The sequence below is a fragment of the Mobula birostris genome, chromosome 8, assembly GCF_030028105.1.
Source record: "Mobula birostris isolate sMobBir1 chromosome 8, sMobBir1.hap1, whole genome shotgun sequence".
Taxonomy (NCBI): Eukaryota; Metazoa; Chordata; class Chondrichthyes; order Myliobatiformes; family Myliobatidae; genus Mobula; species Mobula birostris.
Window position 1 is genome coordinate 90,184,486 of NC_092377.1, and position 19,595 is coordinate 90,204,080.

At 41.5% G+C, this 19,595-nt stretch overlaps 1 protein-coding gene across 1 annotated transcript in view; it reads right to left on the reverse strand.

The window, feature by feature from the left end:
• Positions 1 to 19,595, reverse strand: part of mthfd1l (methylenetetrahydrofolate dehydrogenase (NADP+ dependent) 1 like) — a 162,490-nt gene that overhangs the window by 34,469 nt on the left and 108,426 nt on the right. Inside the window, exons 25-26 of the mRNA XM_072265636.1 lie at positions 18,618 to 18,725; positions 17,432 to 17,584 (exon numbers count right to left, since the gene is read on the reverse strand). Coding sequence (XP_072121737.1) covers positions 17,432 to 17,584; positions 18,618 to 18,725 — 261 coding nt within the window. The remainder of the gene's footprint in view (positions 1 to 17,431; positions 17,585 to 18,617; positions 18,726 to 19,595) is intronic.

A 19,595-nucleotide genomic window follows, 5' to 3' on the forward strand; every position in this document is an offset into this window, starting at 1 on the left:
CTGGCATGCTGATAGCAGCATATGGATTACCCAACAATGAGTTTGTTATCAGGAAATGAAGTGAAGCTGGTCAATTGCACAATTCAAGACTGCAAGTACAGAGAAGCAGACACATGGTTTGAGCAAGATAACTCAATAGCCAGATAAAAGCTGGCAAACTTCCAGGAATCATTCCTCCTCTCTATAATATCCTGGATCTCTGCTATTTAAAAAAAACAAAGACATTTCCAAGGTGTCTTTTGGGAGCCCGGATAATCCCAGACACTCCAGTCCATTAACTACTTCAAACGTCACACGCTGAGCATCTGCAGAATCTCTTGTGTTTACGGTTCACTTCAACTGTATTTAGTTTTGTAGAGTAGCAAATACAGCAACTAATTTGCAGGCAATATCCCATGAAAAGTGGTGTGATAATGAGCAGGTGCGTTAAAAGACTGTTAAAGTATTAATATTGCACAGGTTATTTGGAAATACTCATCTAACTCATTTAGAACAGCACCAAGGCTGCAGCTGCAAGACGGACCACCAGAGGTACTAAATTATTTATCACATCACTCACTGTATGGGCTCTTATCTAAGTAGTTTACAAACAAGAGGAACGAGGAAGTTTCAGGTTTTCTAAATGTACATAGGACACTATAATAAGGGGCAGTCTGGAGTTTGGCATCTGGATTTTGGGCTGGGATTTGTCTTTAGAATTGAGAGGAGGTAAAGAACAACTAAAGCTAACACAGCAACCCAGGGAGGAAGTGCTGGAGGCAGTGTGGGGGAGCTGGGTTGGGGATTGGCCCCTCCAAACCAGCTTGCCAAGTGTTCACCCAGGAAGACATTTTGGATTGCCTTTGTCTGTGGCTGACCCAGCCTGAGATGACAAACTGCCTTGAGCTTGTTCTTGCAGAAATGTGGCTCCAGAACAACATCCCATGCACCATCGATGTTCAGGCCATGCCAGTCAGGGACTTGTGCTAACATCATTTTGTGACTTGATGTGCCGTGTGTAACGATATGTATTGTGTGTGACAATATGTACCCTGGTTTGCACCTTGACCATGGAAGAACACCACTTTATTCAGCTGCACACATGCATACGGTTGAATGACAACCAATTAAACTTGAACTTGAACTCGGACGAAGACTGGCCCTTTGGCAGAAGGAGAATGAGCAAAATCTGATGAACAGGACAAAGTTCACACACCAAAGCTGGAATAACAACAGTTTTTCAGGGTCAAGATAAAATGCAGAATCAGATAATTGAGTCTAGGGTGTACAGCTACACCATAGTACAAATGCAGAGGTTATACTGATGTTTTTCTTTTACATCAGATAAATATCTCTCGCAAAGATATACCACTGTTTTATGCCAAAACCCAATACTTTTCCTTTGCACCTTAAATGCAGTAAACTGTCAAAAGGTGAATTTGACAGTGATCCACATATGGAGATGACAGAACGATCGGCAAGGACGTTGGAAGTTTTTAAAAAATCTCAAAAAAGTGTTGGGATGGGGTCGGGGTAGGAGGGTGCAAGGTAGAGATTTGGAGATGGAATTTGAATATTTTTATCTCTGTACACGGTTGCACAAGTTGGCCAAAGGCAGAAGGGCTACTGTGGAAGGACAGGAAATAGCAAACTGAAAGGGTCATGGGAAAGGGGAAACATTATTAAGCTCCAGAAGTATCAAAGAGCAGAGCTAATGGGCTACATAGAAAAGTGCATCATATTAAAAGTAGTTATTTGTCTCAATTAGTAAATGATAAATTTTGAAACTAATGCAGTGGGGAAGGAAAGAAAACCCTTTACTCAATAACTGACAATTAGTTGAAAAAATGTGAATAAAGCCAAACAGTCAATGAATTCAGGATGTGGTTGGAAATTAGTCCGATGGCTTAGGCTATCCATGGAGCAAATGTAGCAGACTGGACGGCAATTAATTTAATGAAAAAGTCAATGTTTGATTGTCAAGGACCACTACAGTTTTGTTTACCAATATCCACCATGGATCCCAGAGCTACTTGGTGAACTGCACAAAGTTATTACTGTTAAATATTAGTTTAGGCAGATACAAATTTACATCCTGACAGAACAGACCAAGCTGTTTACTATGCTTCCATTTTGATAGATTTGCTATAACAGAAATCCAGTTTTACCCAAGGGACAAAAAAAAACTTTAAAAAAAAATCTTCTTTGAACCAATCAAGTTAGAGTAGAGGACAGATTTGAGTGCCAAGTGATTAATACAGTAACATTGTCCTGGAATCATTAGATCAGGTGTAGCCAAACTATTTGTCAGTGACAAATCATGGCTTGGCAGAGAGAAAAGTCAAACACACTGCTACACAAGGCTCACAGTGTATACAAGGTGGAACGGAAATGGCACAGGGTGCAGCTCACAAAGAAGCAAGTTGGTCAGAGTTACAACGGTGCTGGCTGCTGAAGATGTTAAAGCATGATCTACCTGGAGAAAGACGGATGCTTCATAGAAGCTCAACCCTCCATTTCTCTAATTGAGCTTGCATGTGGTAAAATTTTGCATGCAGCAACAAATGGTCTATGGCTTGTGTATATTTGAGCACAAGCACATGATTGACCAGCAAAAATTTCAGCTTTTGACCTGAAAGTACCACCCAAGCCCATATACGCTTACATTAAAAAATGCAGAATTATATTGAGAGCTGGCAATAGGTTCAATATGACATACATCCACTGTTATATGGAGGGGAAGTAAGTAGTCAGAATTGTTCTGAGACAGAGAAAGTCAAGGGGATAATTAGAGGGGTGCTCAATATGAATTAGATATTTTGATCATTGTGACATCATGTGCATCTCACTCACCTGTGGCAAAAGTATATGGGTTTAAGTTTCACTGTGGCCAAGAACCAAAATAGGTACTACAGTAATAAACAGAGTTATACTGTAGGAAACATCCTTCAAATAGGGCACTATACAGATGATCTGTCTGCTCTCCAGATGAGTATAAAGTACCATGACTGCTTTGAAGGATGATAACATTTGTCCACACTGCTAAATAATCAAAAAATAAGATTAACATTCAGTCCAAAATGTTCTATCCTACCGCTCAGGATCCTTGCTCCAAAACAGCAAGGTTCCCAAACTAGAAATGTCAGATGCACTACACCAGAAACAGTTTTAACTTCAACTAAATTTATAAGCAGGATACATGGCAAAGGAAACATGTAGTCATAAATCCCACAACAGATAATGTAATTTAATGGTTGCTTGAGGGATAAACACAAGCAAGTTCACTGGGAGAAATATGCTATGCTTTCCTGGGCAATAAAGTTAGAGTCAAGCACTTCAGAGATAAGATATTATAATATATCTCAGGATGCAAGTACAGTGATGCTAGGAAGTTTGTGAACCCTGTAGAAATTGCTCTGTTTCTGCATAAATATGACCTAAGATGTGATCAGATCTTCACACAAGTTCTAAAACTAGATAACTAAATAAAGAGAACCCAATTAAATAACACAAAAACATTATACTTGTTCAGTTATTTGTTGAGAAAAATGATCCAATATTACATGTATTTGTTGGATGAAAGTATGTTAACCTCTGCTTTCAGTACCTGGTGTGACCCCAATTGTACAGCAATAACTTCAACCAAACGTTTCCAGTAACCGTTAATCAGTCCTGTACATCGGCTTGGAAGAATTTTAGTCAATTCATCCTTACAAAACTGCCTCAACTCTGGGATGTTGGTGGGCTTCCTTGCACGAACTGCTTGCTTCAGGTCCTTCCATAACATTTATATAGGATTAAGGTCAGAACTTTGACTTGGCCATTTCAAAACACAAATTTTCTTCTTTTTAAACCATTCTGCTGTTGATTTATTTTTGTCTTTCAGATCATTGTCTTGTTGCATTATCCAACTTCTATTAAGCTTCAGTTGATGAACTGCTACCCTGATATTCTCCTGTAAAATGTCTTGATACAATTTTGAATTCATTGTTCCCTCAACGATTGCAAACTGTCCAGGCCAAGGCAGGAAAGCAGCCCAAAACCATGATGCTCTTCCCACCATGTTTCACAGTTGGGATGAGGTTTTGGTGTCAGTGTGCAGTGCCCTTTTCCCTCCAAACATAGCAATGTGGATTCCGGCCAAAAAGTTCAACTTTTGTCTCATCTGTCCACAGATCATTGTCCCAGAAGCGTTATAGAACATCCAGGTGGTCTTTTGCAAACTTGAGACGTGCAGCAATTTTTTTTTTGAAGAGAGCAGTGGTTTCCTCCATGGTGTCCTTCCATGAACACCATTCTTGTTTAGCGTTTTTCTTATAGTGGACACATGAACAGAAACTTTAGCAAATTCTAGAGATTCCTTCAGGTTTTTTGCTGTTATCTTTGGATTCTTTTTCACTTCCTTCAGGATTGCACATTGTGCTCTTCGTGTGATCTTTGCAGGGTGCCCACTCCCAAGGAGAGTAGCAACAGTACTCAGTTTCTTCCATTTGTAGGCAATGTCTTTAATTGTGGACTGACGTACATTGAGGTCTTTAGAAATGCTTTTATAGCCTTTTCCAGCTTTATGCATCTCTACAGTCCTTCTAAGGTCCCCCGAAAGTTGTTTTGATTGAGGCATGGTGCACATAAGCAGACTTTTCTTCAGAAGAGTTGCCTTATGAGTAACTTGACTTTGTAGGCCCTTTTTATAGGATAGGGCAGCTCTACAACCCACACCTCCAATCTCATCTCATTGATTGGAACATCTGACTCCAAATAGCTTTTGTAGAAAGCATTACCCCAGAAGGCATTACTTTTTCCATCAAATATATGTAATATTGGAGGCCAGGCAGCACCTATAGGAAGGGGTACAGTCAACGTTTCAGGCCGAGACCCTTCGTCAGGACTAACTGAAAGAAGAGATAGTAAGAGATTTGAAAGCGGGAGGGGGAGGGGGCGATCCAAAATGATAGGAGAGGACAGGAGGCGGAGGGATGGAGCTAAGAGCTGGAAAGTTGATTGGTAAAAGGGATACAAGGCTGGAGAAGGGACAGGATCATGGAATGGGAGGCCTAGAGAGAAAGGAAGGGGGAGAGGAGCACCAGAAGCAGATACAGTGAGAGGGATAGAGGGAGAAAATAAAGAGAAAAGAAAGGGGAAATAAATAAATAAATAAATAAGGGATGGGGTAAGAAGGGAAATTGATTTATTTATTATTCCCCCCCCTCTTTTTTCCTCCCTCTGTCCCTCACTATATTTACCTCTCGTGCTCCCCTCCCCCTTCCTTTCTCCCTGGGCCTCCCATCCCATGATCCTCTCATATCCCTTTTGCCAATCAACTTTCCAGCTCTTAGCTCCATCCCTTCCCCTCCTGTCTTCTCCTATCATTTTGGATCTCCCCCTCCCCCTCCCATTTTCAAATCTCTTACTATCTCTTTTTTCAGTTAGTCCTGATGAAGGGTCTCGGCCCGAAATGTCGACTGCACTTCTTCCTATAGATGCTGCCTGGCCTACTGCATTCACCAGCATTTTGTGTGCGTTGCTTGAATTTCCAGCATCTGCAGATTTCCTCGTGCTTGCATATGTAATATTGGGTCATTTTTCCTCAGTAAGTGAATGAACAAGTGTAATGTATTGTGTTATTTATTCAGTTAGGTTCTCTTTATCTATTTTCAGGACATACATGAAGAACAGATTACATTTTAGATCATATTTATGCAGAAATAGAGAAAATTCTACACGGTTCGCAAACTTTCTAGCACCACTCTATGTCCCTTTAGAACAGACATGAGAAAGAATTTCTTTTGGCAAACTGTGGCGAATCTGTGGAATTCATTGCCACAGCCGGCGATGGAGGCCAAGTCATTTGGTACATTTAAAGCAGAGGTCGATAGTTTCTTGAATTAGTAAGGATGTCAAAGGATACAGGGAGAAGGCTGGAGAATGGGGTTGACAGGAATAATAAATCAGCCATGATGGAATGGCAGAGCAGACTCGATGGGCAAATGGCCTAATACTGCTCCTATATCTTATGGTCATCTCATGAAAGGCAGTATCGCTGATAGTGCAGCAGTCTTTCAATACTCTGTCAGGAGTTTGGCCTGGATTATGCCCAAATTCCTAGACTGAGACAGGAATCCATGGTATTCAGTATCAAACAGAGCATTACCACCACTGAACCTCAACTAACACTTCTTACGTGTAGCTACTGTATGGTTATTCATTCTAACTATACAATCACTCCACTGGTTGAACTCTGAACTGATCCATAACCTATAGAATTACTTTCAAGGAGTCTACAACTCGTGCTCTCAGCTTCAACAATTTGTCCTCTTCTTGCATATTGGTTCTTTGTGACTTTTTTATGTATAGTTTTTCATAAATTCTATTGCATTTCTTTATTTTCCTGTAAAAGCCCATAAGAAAATGAATCTCAGGGCCATGTATGGTGAGATATACGTACTTTGATAATAAATTTACTTTGATTTACTATGAAGCAGGGATGATTTAGAAGCAGCAGAGATTAGAAAAGCAGCATGTGCTGAGTTTGCTCATGTCAAAAGCTAGTTAAACAACTAGATGCCTTGGAGCGCTGCAGATAAAATTTTTGCTCAGAGCACGCCAATCTATTCCACAAGGGATTGATGTGAAGAGCTGCTCTCACTGCAAGGCAATTGTTCCAGCCAGAAGCTTACAGCATTGTTCAACTGAGATCACCATCATAGATGTTACAGAAAGTATCTTTCTTTCCAGTCCTGATGAAGGGTCTCAGCTCGACTGTTTACACTTTTCCATAGATGCTGCCTGGCCTGCTGAGTTCTCCAGCATTTTGCATGTGTGGCTGTTGCAGATTGGTTCTTTTTTGCTTTAAAGGAAATCTCTGAAGCAGACATCAGCTCTGGGCCAGATTTAAACCCAGAGGACAGCCTATCTATTTGTGATTAATCATTTTGGGCTACATTTTTTAAAAGCTCACTTGTTTACCAGTTGATGTGTGGCACAAAAAACTGCCTAGCAATGATCGAGTCTGAAACTGGCTTGGCTCTAAATTGATTCAAGTCACGTGCAAAACACAGTGAAAAACTGCTTTGCATACCATCCATAACGATCAGTTCATCACATCAGTGCCTTAAAATAGTACAAAGGAAAACAATAACTGAATGCAGAATACACATTCAGTGGCCACCTTATTAGATACACCTATAGACCTGCTTATTAGTGCAAATCTCTAAACAGCCAATCATGTGGCAGCAACTCAATGCACAAAAGCATGCAGGCATGGTCAAAAGGTTCAGTTGTTGTTCAAACCAAACATCAGAATGGCAAAGAAATGTGATGCAAGTGGCTGAACATACACTCAGTGCTAACATTATTAAGTACAGGGGGTACCTAAAAAAGTGGGCACTGAGTGTCGTGTTCCAGCTACAGAGAAAAGTGTAGAGTACGAGACGCATGACTGAAAGAAGGGAGGCAAAGGTTTGGAACTGCCATTGGGGGAGGGGGTGGAGAGTGATTGTTAATTGTTTTATTATTGTCAAGATACACCAAAAAGGTTTTGTTTGCGGCCATCCAGACAGATCATTCCGTAGGGTCATCAGAGTAGTACAAAAGGAACAGAATGCAGAATATGGTGTTAGGATGACAGAGGAAGTGTGGTGCAGATAGATACGTAAACAGTGCAGGAGCTGTGACATGATAGATTGTGAAGTCAAGGAACTCATCTGATCAGACATGGGGACCGCTCAATAGTCTTTCAGGGGCACAGAAGCTACCCTTCAGCCTGGTGGTACACAATTTCAGGCTTCTGCATCATTCTCCTGGTGGGAAGGAGTTGGAGAGAAGAGAGAATATTTGGGGTGGGTGGGGTCCTTGATCATGCTGGCTGCTTTACAGAGTTCCCCTTTTCTGAGTTTACCAATACTTCCCTTCAGACTGCACTTAGAAACATAGAAAACCTACAGCACAATACAGGCCCCTCAGCCCACAAAGCTGTGCCGAACATGTCCTTACCTTAGAAATTACCTTGGGTTACCCACAGCCCTCTTTTTCTGAGCTCCATGTACCTGTCCAGGAGTCTCTTAAAAGACCCTATCGCATCCATCTCCACCACCGTCACCAGCAGCCCATTCCACGCACTCACCACTCTGTGTGTAAAAAAAAACTTACCCCTAACATCTCCTCTGTACCTACTTCCAAGCACCTTAAAACTGTGCCTTCTCATGTTAGCCATTTCAGCCCTGGGAAAAAGCCTGACTATACACAATATCAATGCTTCTCATCATCTTATACACCTCTGTCAGGTCACCTCTCATTATCTGTCGCTCCAAGGAAAAAAGGCCGAGCTCACTCAACCTATTCTCATGAGGCATGCTCCCCAATCCAGGCAACATACTTGTAGATCCTGTAGCAGAGCTGCTCGCCATTTGGCCTATCCTGACTATGCTGGCCAGTGAAAGATGAGTTTACCCTTACAGTCCCTATTCTCTCTTCGTGGCTTTGTAATATTTGTGGCCTTCCTCTCTCAAATTACTGTGCTTTCATCATCCCAGTCAAAGCTCAGTGTGGGGCGAGAAAAAATGCCTCTCGGCTGGCTTTAGCTAATGATCTTTAACCCATGGCCTCTGGTGAGAGCCTACACCTCTCACGATTGCAAACTGAAAAGAACAGAGCTGATGTGAAGATGGCAGAAATCGTATTGCAGATAGTGATAAGCGCTAACCCTAACCCTAATGCACATAAGTGTAGTGGTTAGCACAATCGCTTTACATTGCCAGCAATCTATTGGAGTTTGATTCCCACCACTGTCTGGAGTGAGTTTGTACATTGTTCCCTGACCACATGGGTTTCCTTTGAGTACTCCAGTTCCCTTCCACATTCCAAAGATGCATGGGTTCGGGTTAGCAGGTTGTGGGTATGCTACAATGACGACGGAAGCATGATAACGCTAACAGGGACTGTGCTGGTCATTGACGTTAAAAAAACATGCATTTCACTGTATGCTTTGACATTTCAATGCACATTTGACAAATAAAGCTAAATCTTTAAAAGATTTGTACAAAAGTGAAAGACTGCAGGTGACACTACTTGAAGTTAATTTTTGATCAGCTCACTGTGGAATGTGTCTGAGTATTTAAACTGGGCTGGAGACATACTTCGAATCTTAAACAAAATTTGTTATCAAAATACACCATATACTACCCTGATATTCATTTTCTTACAGGCATTCACAGCAAATACAAAGAGGCACAACAGAATCAGTGAAATTAGATATCAGTGAAAAATGACGGACAAACAACCAACGTACAAAAAGTAGTGCAAATACATAAAGAAAAAACAAAACAAATAAATGAATGAATAAACAATAAATACCAAGAACACTGTGGTGTGAAGTCCAAGCAGAGTCACCCACCAGGTCTTGGATCAGAGAGGCATTAAGCCGTTCTGTTTGTGTTTTAATGGAATCAAAGGGCTTGCTCCGTCACAATGCAAAAAGAAAAATCAGAGATCCGACTAAGCACATAAATCACCCTTGGCACTCAGTGGTCAAACAGTTTAGGCGTAGTCTGCAGTGGCATCATGTTCAGCACAGACAGTGTGGGCTGATGGTGCCTCAAGAAGGCAACATCCATCATTAAGGAGCCTAATCATCCGAGACATGCCCTCTTCTCATTACATACGATCAGGGAGGTGGTACAGGAGTCTGAAGACTCACCACAACATTTCAGGTGCAGTTTCTTCCCCTCTGCCAGCCAAAATTTTTTGAATGCTTCATGAACACTTTTTCCTCTTATGCACTTTTTTTTTGTAACTTATAGTAATTTTTGTCTGACAGCATACTGTTCTCACAAAACAAGTTTCACAGCAAACCTTATCCTGAATCTGAATGGCCTTTTCCTGAGCAGTACTATTCTAACTGAAACCAGCTTTTGCAAGGAAATTCAAGGCTTGGCTCCCTGCTCTAGACTCTCTCAGAGGACAGAGACTCAGCCCACTGAATCCTTTTAACAGTAAGTAAGTACCTCGATGAGGTCAGCACTCAATCTCTCGTCTTGTGGGAATAAATCGTTATCTCTCTACTAAGTTAAATGTAACAGTAAAACAGGTTGAAAAAGCTTTGATGCCTATGTTACTGTCATTAAATCAGTGATAACAGTCAAAACTCACAGGAGATCTATTCTTGTGTATGGTGGTGGTCAGAATCAGGGAGCCTTATTTATACAGCTGCCAGCCCAGTTCTGCCTGAAGGTCACATCTTCTCTTAACCGCTCTCCTTATTTGGGCACTAAACACTATGCCTCTGACTGCTGCATCAATGAGTAAATCATGAACATGCTCAACCTCAGACATTCACTGAAATCAAAAGTTTATCCATACACTGCTTTGGCCCACTATCACTTCAGAGTGAAGCAGTTTGGTGGAGGATTGTGGGAGACAGAAGTAGCAAGGAAAGGAAGACATTGACAGCTAAATTTTCCAAGAGGGCAGGCAAAGGGCAAGACAATTGAATGATCGCGCGAGTAGGGACAGGGAGATACAGCAAGCTTTCAGTTTTAAAAGGCTGAGCCAATTATGGAAACAGATTTTGTGTTTTTTTTGAGGTGGCAGGCAAGGAACCTAGACTGATTAGTACTACCTACAAGCATAGTTAAATACTAGAGCTTTAAACAGACAATGAAAACTCCCCCTGCAACGCAGTCTCCAGGCAAATATATTTGAGATGGACTGCTGTGACCTCCTCAGCAGCTCCAGTACATAACAGATGCAAACACACTTGCTCTCCCTTAGACGAATGATTGGTTGCCCAAACACAAAACAGGATATGTTAATGAGATAGAAAAGCAAGCAATCCCAATTGATACTTCATGTAAATGCACATCATGTTTCTTGCAGGTTTCCCTCCAGTAAACCCAAAGGGTGGGGGGGGGGGGCGGGAATTGCTGGAATTAGGATGGAGATTTGCTTTGGTAAGTAAAAACATTCATTTGGCAATAAAAATGGGCTGGCACTTCCTGCTGAACCAGCAATGGGGAACAGTATACAGAACTTAACCCCACGGAGTACTGAAGCCTCCATCCACTTAAATGCATTAGAACTCCTATCCTCATTCCTAGTCACTCCCTTAAGTTTCTGGACAACAGTTAAACAAGGACCGAGAAGTGGCAAGTAACACTGACCACTCAAAAGTGACGGATAATGGCTATCTCAGACACGAAAAGATCTAACCACCTACACTTGATAGCATTACAATTACTAAGCCCCCTTTATCAATAAAAGGCATCCGGTAGTCTTGCGAGACCATGAATCTGCGCTTGGAAAGTCTTCACTCTCCAGGGCGCAGGCCTGGGCAAGGTTGTATGGAAGACGAGCAGTTGCCCATGCTGCAAGTCTCCTCTCTCCACGACACCAATGTTGTCCAAGGGAAGGGCATTAGGACCCATACAGCTTGGCACCAGTGTCGTCGCAAAGCAATGTGTGATTACGTGTCTTGCTCAAGGACACAACACGTTGCCTTGGCTGGGGCTCAACTCACGACCTTCAGGTCGTTAGTCCAATGCCTTAACCACTTGGCCACGTGCCCACCTTTGGGCTTATCACTGACCAGGTATTTAAATACCATATCTAAAGCCATGTATTCCTCAGCAAGTGCTACACCCTCTGAAATCTCAAAGCCTTATTACCATCTGCAAAATCCAAGGTAGATGTGTGATGCAATACACTCCACTTGCCTGGATGAGTGTGGCTCCAATGCTCAGGAAGCTCAACACCACAGAGTCATAGAAAAATACAGCACAGAACTAGGCCCTTTGATCCATGCCGAATCATTTAAACCGCCTAGTCCCATCAACCTACACCAAGATCATTCCACGAGTACCCCTACTATCCACATACCCACTCAAACTGCATTTCAATGTTGAAATCAAGCTTGCGTGCACCACGTGTGGAGCTCGTTCCACACTCTCACGGCCCTGAGTGAAGGAGTTTCCCCTCATGCGCCCCTTAAACTTTCCTCCTTTCACCCTTAAACCCATGAACCTCTTATAGTCCCACCCAACCTCAGTGGAACAAGCCTGCCTGCATTTACTCTTTTTACACCCCTCAATTTTGTACATCTCTGTCAAATCTTGCCTCAATCTTCCATGTTCCAAGGACAAAGCTACCTCCTAGGGCAAAGCTACCTGCTTGACTGTCATCCCCAAAAATGTTGGTTCCCTCTACTACAGCGCTGCACTATGAGCCATCAACAAAATGTATTGCTTTTTCTCGCCTAGGCTACTCCAACAGACCTCTACTTTCAGGAGGAGCAAAGACCCCTTACTCCCGGTCCCTGAACACCACCATGGGAATATACCGCTACAGGATAGCAATGGGTCAAGTTTCACCATCTTCAAGGGCAAGAATGGGCAATAAGTTGTTGGCCTTGCCAACTTCTTTAAATAAAAACTCCCAGCTGAAAAGGGAATGCTGAAAAAAAAATGGCTCTGCTTGCTCAATGCTTCCCAACAAATAAAACTCATTTTCAGTAACGCACTTGCGAATCACCTTTAGCACCACTAATGACATTTCAATGCTCTTTTAATAACTCAGATATGTGCTTGGCACACTAGTAGGTCTGGATGCAGATGAAATGCAAGTCAGCAGAGACGTTTGGTACACAAGAAAAGCTGGCTGCACAACTCAAGGTTCTCAGCATCACAGAAAACAAGTTGGCTGATTTTGCAAAGGGCACTGCATAGTTCAGACTCTGCAGCAGCTGCCAGCTGCAAACATGATGGTGCGTCATGAGCGCCATCCCAGAATTTTATTTGGAAAATTCATCCAATTTTGCATTTAAGTTGAGAGATGGTAAGTGAGAGGCAAGCTACACAAAGAGAGATGAGTGACTGGAATGCACTACCAGGGGTGGTGGTAGAGACTGATACATTAGGGACTTTTAAGAGATGTTTAGATAGGCACATGAATGTGAAGAAAAATGGAAGAACATGGAGATTAGTTCAGTTGCCTATTTAATTATTAATTCAATTTGTTCATCACAACATTGTGGGGGGAAAGGCATGTTCTGTACTGTTCTATGGTTTACATGACAAATCACAACATCAGTATTCAATGAAGCATAACCTTTCATAATTTAAGTGGGGAAAGTGTTAGGTTTTTATGTGGCTCCATCATGATGGAGCTTCTCCAGGTATTCCACATCAAACTCTGAGCCCAGTAACAACACAGCAGGATCAACAAGCTTAACTAAACCGACAAAACTTAAATACAAATTCCATGCCACACCCCACACTGTGGCAAAAGGCAAGGTAATTTAAAACACGTGATTCTGTAGATGCTGAAAATCCAGAGCAACATCACAGATGCTGCCTGACCTGCTGAGTTCCTCCAGCGTTTTGTTTGTGTTGCTCAGGGAATTTTTAAAAAAAGCAAAGTATGAAACTAGTACCTGACAGAAATCAAGTTTTTCAAGTAACCCTAATTTAGTTAATTTAAGCAGACAGCTTATTCAAATAAGAGCATTCACTTTTCATAGCAACTATTTAACATGAAATGAAATAATGGCTGATACTGATGGCAGAATAACAGTCTGTATTTATACAACATCTTTCAATAGTAAACTACCTTAGAGTTCTCAGTGAAAATCTGGCAGCAAGCAGTGCAAGGGATATTTGGAAAGGTAATCAACAACTGGTCAAAGAATTTGGTTTTGAAATGTCATAATTGGGCTTGAAGTGGGAATTCCAGAAATTAGCCCAGCCAACTAAAGGCACAGCACATAAATCTGAAGTTGCACCAGTGACCAGAACTGAAGGCTCCTTAGAGCTAGTAGTTGTGTAGGACTGGAGACTGCAGAGTGAGGCAAGCAAGGTTATGCAGGAATTTGAAAACAAGAATGAAAATTTAGTAATAGTGGTGGTGTCAGGAGTCAAAGTCAGTCAGTGACCACAGGAGAAAATGGCTGAATTAGGAGATGGACACCAGGGCTTTGGATTAGTAAAGGCTGTTGGGCAGGAGTGTAAGTATTTCAACAGCTAAATGTAGACAGTGAAGGCACGAGTTTCAGTAGCAATGGCCTAAGGCAGGAATGGAAAGTGATAATGGAGCTGGCAATAAACAGATTAGTTACATGGATCTTAACTTTGATGGTATTGCAATCCATTAAGCACACAACTACAAAGCTTCAATAATATTATTGAATGCAGTGAAGGCCTCCGTGGAAGTGATTTCCTTCAAGAGAACTTGTCTTGACCCTTCTGACAATTCTGCAGCAACCAAGCATAAAAGTATGGAAGAGCTAATGCCACAGGGTGCGGTGAGACTGCTCCTAGAGCACTGAATTCAGTTCATCTCCTCATATACAAGTAAGGACCTGCTTGTATTGGAAGTAGTGCAGAGAAAGTTCCAGCCATGCAGTTTATCAAGAAAGGCTGGGAACAGTGAGCCTATATTCAGTTGAGCATAGATAAATGTGAGGTAACCATACTGAAAGATGTGATCCTAATCAGATTGGGGGGAGGGGGGAGAGGAAGATAGATACCAAGAATAGGACTATCAAGGGAATTGTTTCTCATAGTGAGAATGCCTAAGATAAGGGAGCATAGTTTCAAAGTAAGTGACTTCCACATCAGACTGAGAAGGAATTTCTTTTCTTCCAGTCATGAATATTTGGAATTCTCTGCTTCAGAGATATGGAGTTGGAATAATTAAATACATTCAAGGTAGAAGGCAACAGATTTCAATTACAAGAGATTTGCAGAGTACGGCAAGAGTGTGGAAGGGCGATGTTGAGGCCAAGATTGGATCAGCTCTGATCTTACTGAATGGTGGAACAGACTTAACAGTACGATTGGCTTTTTGCAGCTTAGTCTGTTCAATAAGGGCAACACACTGGTGAGACACAGCTCCCTTCTTCACCCTGTCTTGTAAGAGTCCTGCCCCCCCCACCCCCAGATGGAGTAAAATATGCAGTTTTAACTCACATTGGAATGTCTTTATTAAAATGGATTTTATTTTTAAAAATAAACTGAGTTTAACTGTAGGCAAAGCCAAATTTCTGAGAAACTGCAAATGATATTACTGAAATCACATTTTAAGTGTACAAGTTCCACATTTCATAACATCACAAGAGTCCAATTTGATCCATTGAGTTTATACCACTTCAGAGCGATTACATTCCTACACTCATATTCTCAGCAACCTTTACTCCCCACATTCCCATTAATTTCTCCCAGATTCTCTCACTCGCCTAGGACAACTTACAATGCACAATTAACCAACCCACACTTCTTTGGGACATGGGCAGACAAAGGAGCACCCGGGGGAAAGAGAGAGAAAATGCAAGACTCATACAGCACTGAGGTCAGGTTTCAACCTGGGCTTCCAAACTCTCTGCCTTTATGCATTCACTTGTCATATGCAAAACCACTGCAAAATTTTGGCATAGGACCCCAATATAACTGTGCAGGAAAAACAGGATTAATTTGGCTTTCTAAATAAAATGAAATAAAACCAATACCTGTACAATAGAATACATGGACTGGAAAAAGCTTGAAATCTTTTATTCTTGTAATCAAATTTATTGCAAATAATCAGCCAAGATTTGGGTGAGTAACTTTCCTACATCAATGTCACCAAGTCCCCAATTCAAATTCCACCATTGAAGTACAAGTACATAATCCAGACTGAAACTCCAGTGCAGCATGCAGTTCTCTCAGATAGATAAAACAACTATAATTTTAATTCAAGCTTAATTTAATTCAAAAATTATTCCTCAATCAATACCACACATTATGTAGATATTAATGTATTGTGGAATCTTGCTGTGCAGATATTGTTGGCCTTGCCTGCATTTGAACTGTGACTACACTTCATTGACTACAAGCTAATTAGAGCACCAGGAAAGCATAAGAATGCAAGGTCTCCCTTTATGGATGAATACATTTTCATTTACATTCTCCATCATGCCTTTGTTTCAAAGGATTAAATCTTTCCATTCATGGACTTGCACAATGAAACTATTTCAGTCTAATATTCATGTGAGTTGTTAATTAAAAACATTTTCTAATTACATCCATTTCCCTTATCATTTCCTCTTGCAAGGTAAACATTGCCTCTTTCAAGCAGATCCCAGCTCCTCTTTGAATATAATAACTGAATCCACTGCCATCTTGCTTTAAAGCAGGGGTTCCCAACCTTTTATATGCCTTGAAGCCTCAACATTAACTGAGGGGTCCGTGGACCAAAGGTTGAGAACCCCTGCTTTAAAGCAACGCATTTCAGAAACCCTCCGCCTGCCTCCGGTTCTTTGCAACTTACCAGAATTCTATACCTATCATCATCCTTTATTCTTGCACTGACAACCCGTTTCTCCAATCTACTCCGTCAAAACATTTCATGATTCTGAACAATTAAATGCTCTTTCAAGAATTAAGCCATATTTCAAGAAATAAACCAGGCCAGTTGGCCCCTCGTACCACCTCCATCATTCAATAAACCCTGGATGACCTCAGCATCGCTTTATGTATGAGCCCCAAACTTTCTCAATTTCATTCAGATCCAAGAATCTATCAATCTCTGCCTTTAACATTTTGGGATTCCTGCAAAGAGGTTTATCGTGTTCTTTTGGTTAGCCTTCAAATACTACCCATTCCTACTCCCTGTTATATGCATAACCACCACACTTGTTCTAGCTTTTAATTTTTTTTAATATTTAGAAACATCACAGCATCAGGCTCTTGAGCCGGTGAAGCCCACACCACCGAATTTCACCCATGTGACCCATTAATCCACTGACCTGAGTGTCCCTGGAATGTGGAAGGAAATCGGAGGACCTGGAGGAAACCCACATGGTTTTACAGGGACAGGGAGAACATTACAGTCAGCATGGGATTGAACCCGGGTCACTGGCACTGTAATAGTGTTGTGCTAATCCATATGTCACCACGCTATCCCTCATGTTTAATAACTTTATCAAAAGCCTTGTGAAAGTCCATCACATCTATTGGTTCACCCTAAACTATTCTGCTAATTACTACCTCAAACATAACAGATTTCTCCTTTATAAATTCACAATGACCTTCTGCAGTACTAATATTCTTTTTCCAATTGCCGTTACAGATTCTTCAATGGTTTACTACATTAGGTAGTTTACTACATTACAGGGGAAGAATAATCCCATTGGTTCCAGTCACTCCTAATATTTAAGGTATTAAATCCCAGCTGCTCTTTCAAAATATGGTCAAACTTTACTTTGACAACAGACTAATTGGTGATAAAAATGAAGTACAACTTGGCTTTATTCATCACCTTTCTCAATCGTTGGGCATCCTAAGGGGAATGTGTTTTCCACCATGAGATCCACCTATTGGCTGTTGTCTCATAAAACATTTTGCTCCTCTGTTAATAATAAAAGTTGGATTGAAGCATTTCTCATTTGGGCTGTTGTAACTGCTGTCTTTTTTTGTAAATCACCTACCGTGCCCACCAATGGGTAGATAAAACCAGCCCCAACACTGGCACGGACATCCCGGATCGGCAGGATAAAACCGCTGGGAACTCCCTTTCGCTCAGGCTGATGTGACAGCGATAGATGGGTCTTTGCCATGCAGATTGGCAGCTGTCCGAAGCCCTATGTTAGAAGGGAAAGCACTGGTCATTGAGAGCATGTCTGCAGGCATGGATATAATCTACGCAGAATGTACTACAGACCAGCAAGGCCAAAGAGACAATTCCCATAAAAGGGCAAAACAATCATCCTCAGCACAAAAGTGTCAGCCAACAATTGCATATCTTGTTTCTGCCAAACTGTCAACCATCCAAGTACATATCTTAAAATTCCTCAATACATGGAGCTTTCAGCACAGAAGCAGAAGGTTATGGGGAACCTACAAATATTGAATTCCTACACCAACCTTTTGCATTCTAAAATGGGACACAGGCGGCTGGTAAAAGGCCCCTTCCTACCTGGGAAGACATTGAAAGCAAAAGCAGTAGATGCTTGAAAGGCACAACTGGACTGACATTTATATGATGATGAACACAAGGTCAAAGTCTTGGAACCTCTGCTTCGCATTAATGATTTTCAACCACATTCCCAGAAGAAACTTAAAATCACACACTTTTTTAAAAAAATGTACACCGGAGATGAAAAATGTTATTCCCACTTTTCTTTGCATTCAGGTTCTCTGCCTTCCCTCCAAAATGTATGCATCAATGGAAGAATTTATGAAATAAATGTATAAACCTGTCAGCAGTGATTTCTGAATTTACGGTGAAACTCATCTCAACAGTCATCTGTTACTTTGTTTCCAAAGTGCGAGGAATTCTATTTTCCCCTTTCTACTCAATGTCAATGGATGAGCTAGCTTAACCCTCCATGTGAGATCAGTGATCCTGCACGGAGCCAAACAAGATCTTCTATGGCAATCTATTTCCAATGCCTCCCACCTGATTCCATTACCCCCTCAGCTCCAGTCTTCCAAAGGAACCACTGACACTCTTAATGAATGTCACTTCTGAGGCTCCACTCAACAATTAGGATCTTAACTTACAGCATGTATGAATACTGATTACAGACCAACATTCTTTAAAATCCAAGACTTCATTGAGAAGCAAATCACCTAATTTAGCACAGTGCTACATTTTGATTGACATTTTCTCACCTGACTGACGTACAGATCCACCTTGGACTGAGCTTGGGGGGAAAGCTCGATATCTTCAGCCCCATACACCTCCTGTGCTATTGTGCGAATCTTGTCCACAAGAGGCACCTGTGAAATGGCAAAATGGAGAACTACTGTAATTGGGAGAGACGGACGATTTGAGCATCTACGTCAATTTAAAATGGTGCAAGAAGAGTCAGAGAAATACAGCATAGAAAATGGCCCTTCTGCCCACTGAGTCCCTGCAGACCATCAACCAACCATTTAACACTCTCCCCAAATTCTCATCAACTTCACACAGATTCTAACCTACCTACCTACAAGGGACAGTGTAGTGGCCAACTAGCCTACCAGCACACATCTTTGAGTGCGGGAGGAAATTTATGTGGTCACAGGGAGAATGTACAAACACAGACAGAACCGGAGGTCAGGACTGACTCTGGGTTTCTGATGTTGTGAGCAACTAACTCTACTAGCTGTGCTGCTATGATACACCAAGATGCATCACTTAGCAAATCTAAAAGTGGCTGTTAGATACTTTGTACACCAACAAACCAGACGACCTCCTGGGCTTTAGAAAGTTTAGACTGCAGCTACAGTATTGATCCCAATTCTGAGCATTACTTTTCAGGGATCATTCAAGGCCTTGATGAAAGTGAGGGGGTATTAACTGGAACCATGCTATGTATGAGATTTAAAGTTTTGAGAGAGCAGGGAAGGCCAGAGTAACAGAGGCATAGCAAATGGTGAGGAGTTTTGCTGAACTAAAGAATGTTTCGATGAGGAGCACTGTAACCAGAGGAAGTAGATTTGATTACAGGAGTCAAAGACATATTATGCTGAATGGAAGTCTCATAGAAAGATTTCATGGCAACTTTCAAGATAAAGTAGAATATAAAACAAATATTATTGTTGTGAAAATATGTGAAAGTAAAGGGACCAGTGCTACACAAAAGGCAGCCAGTTTCAGTGGCCAGG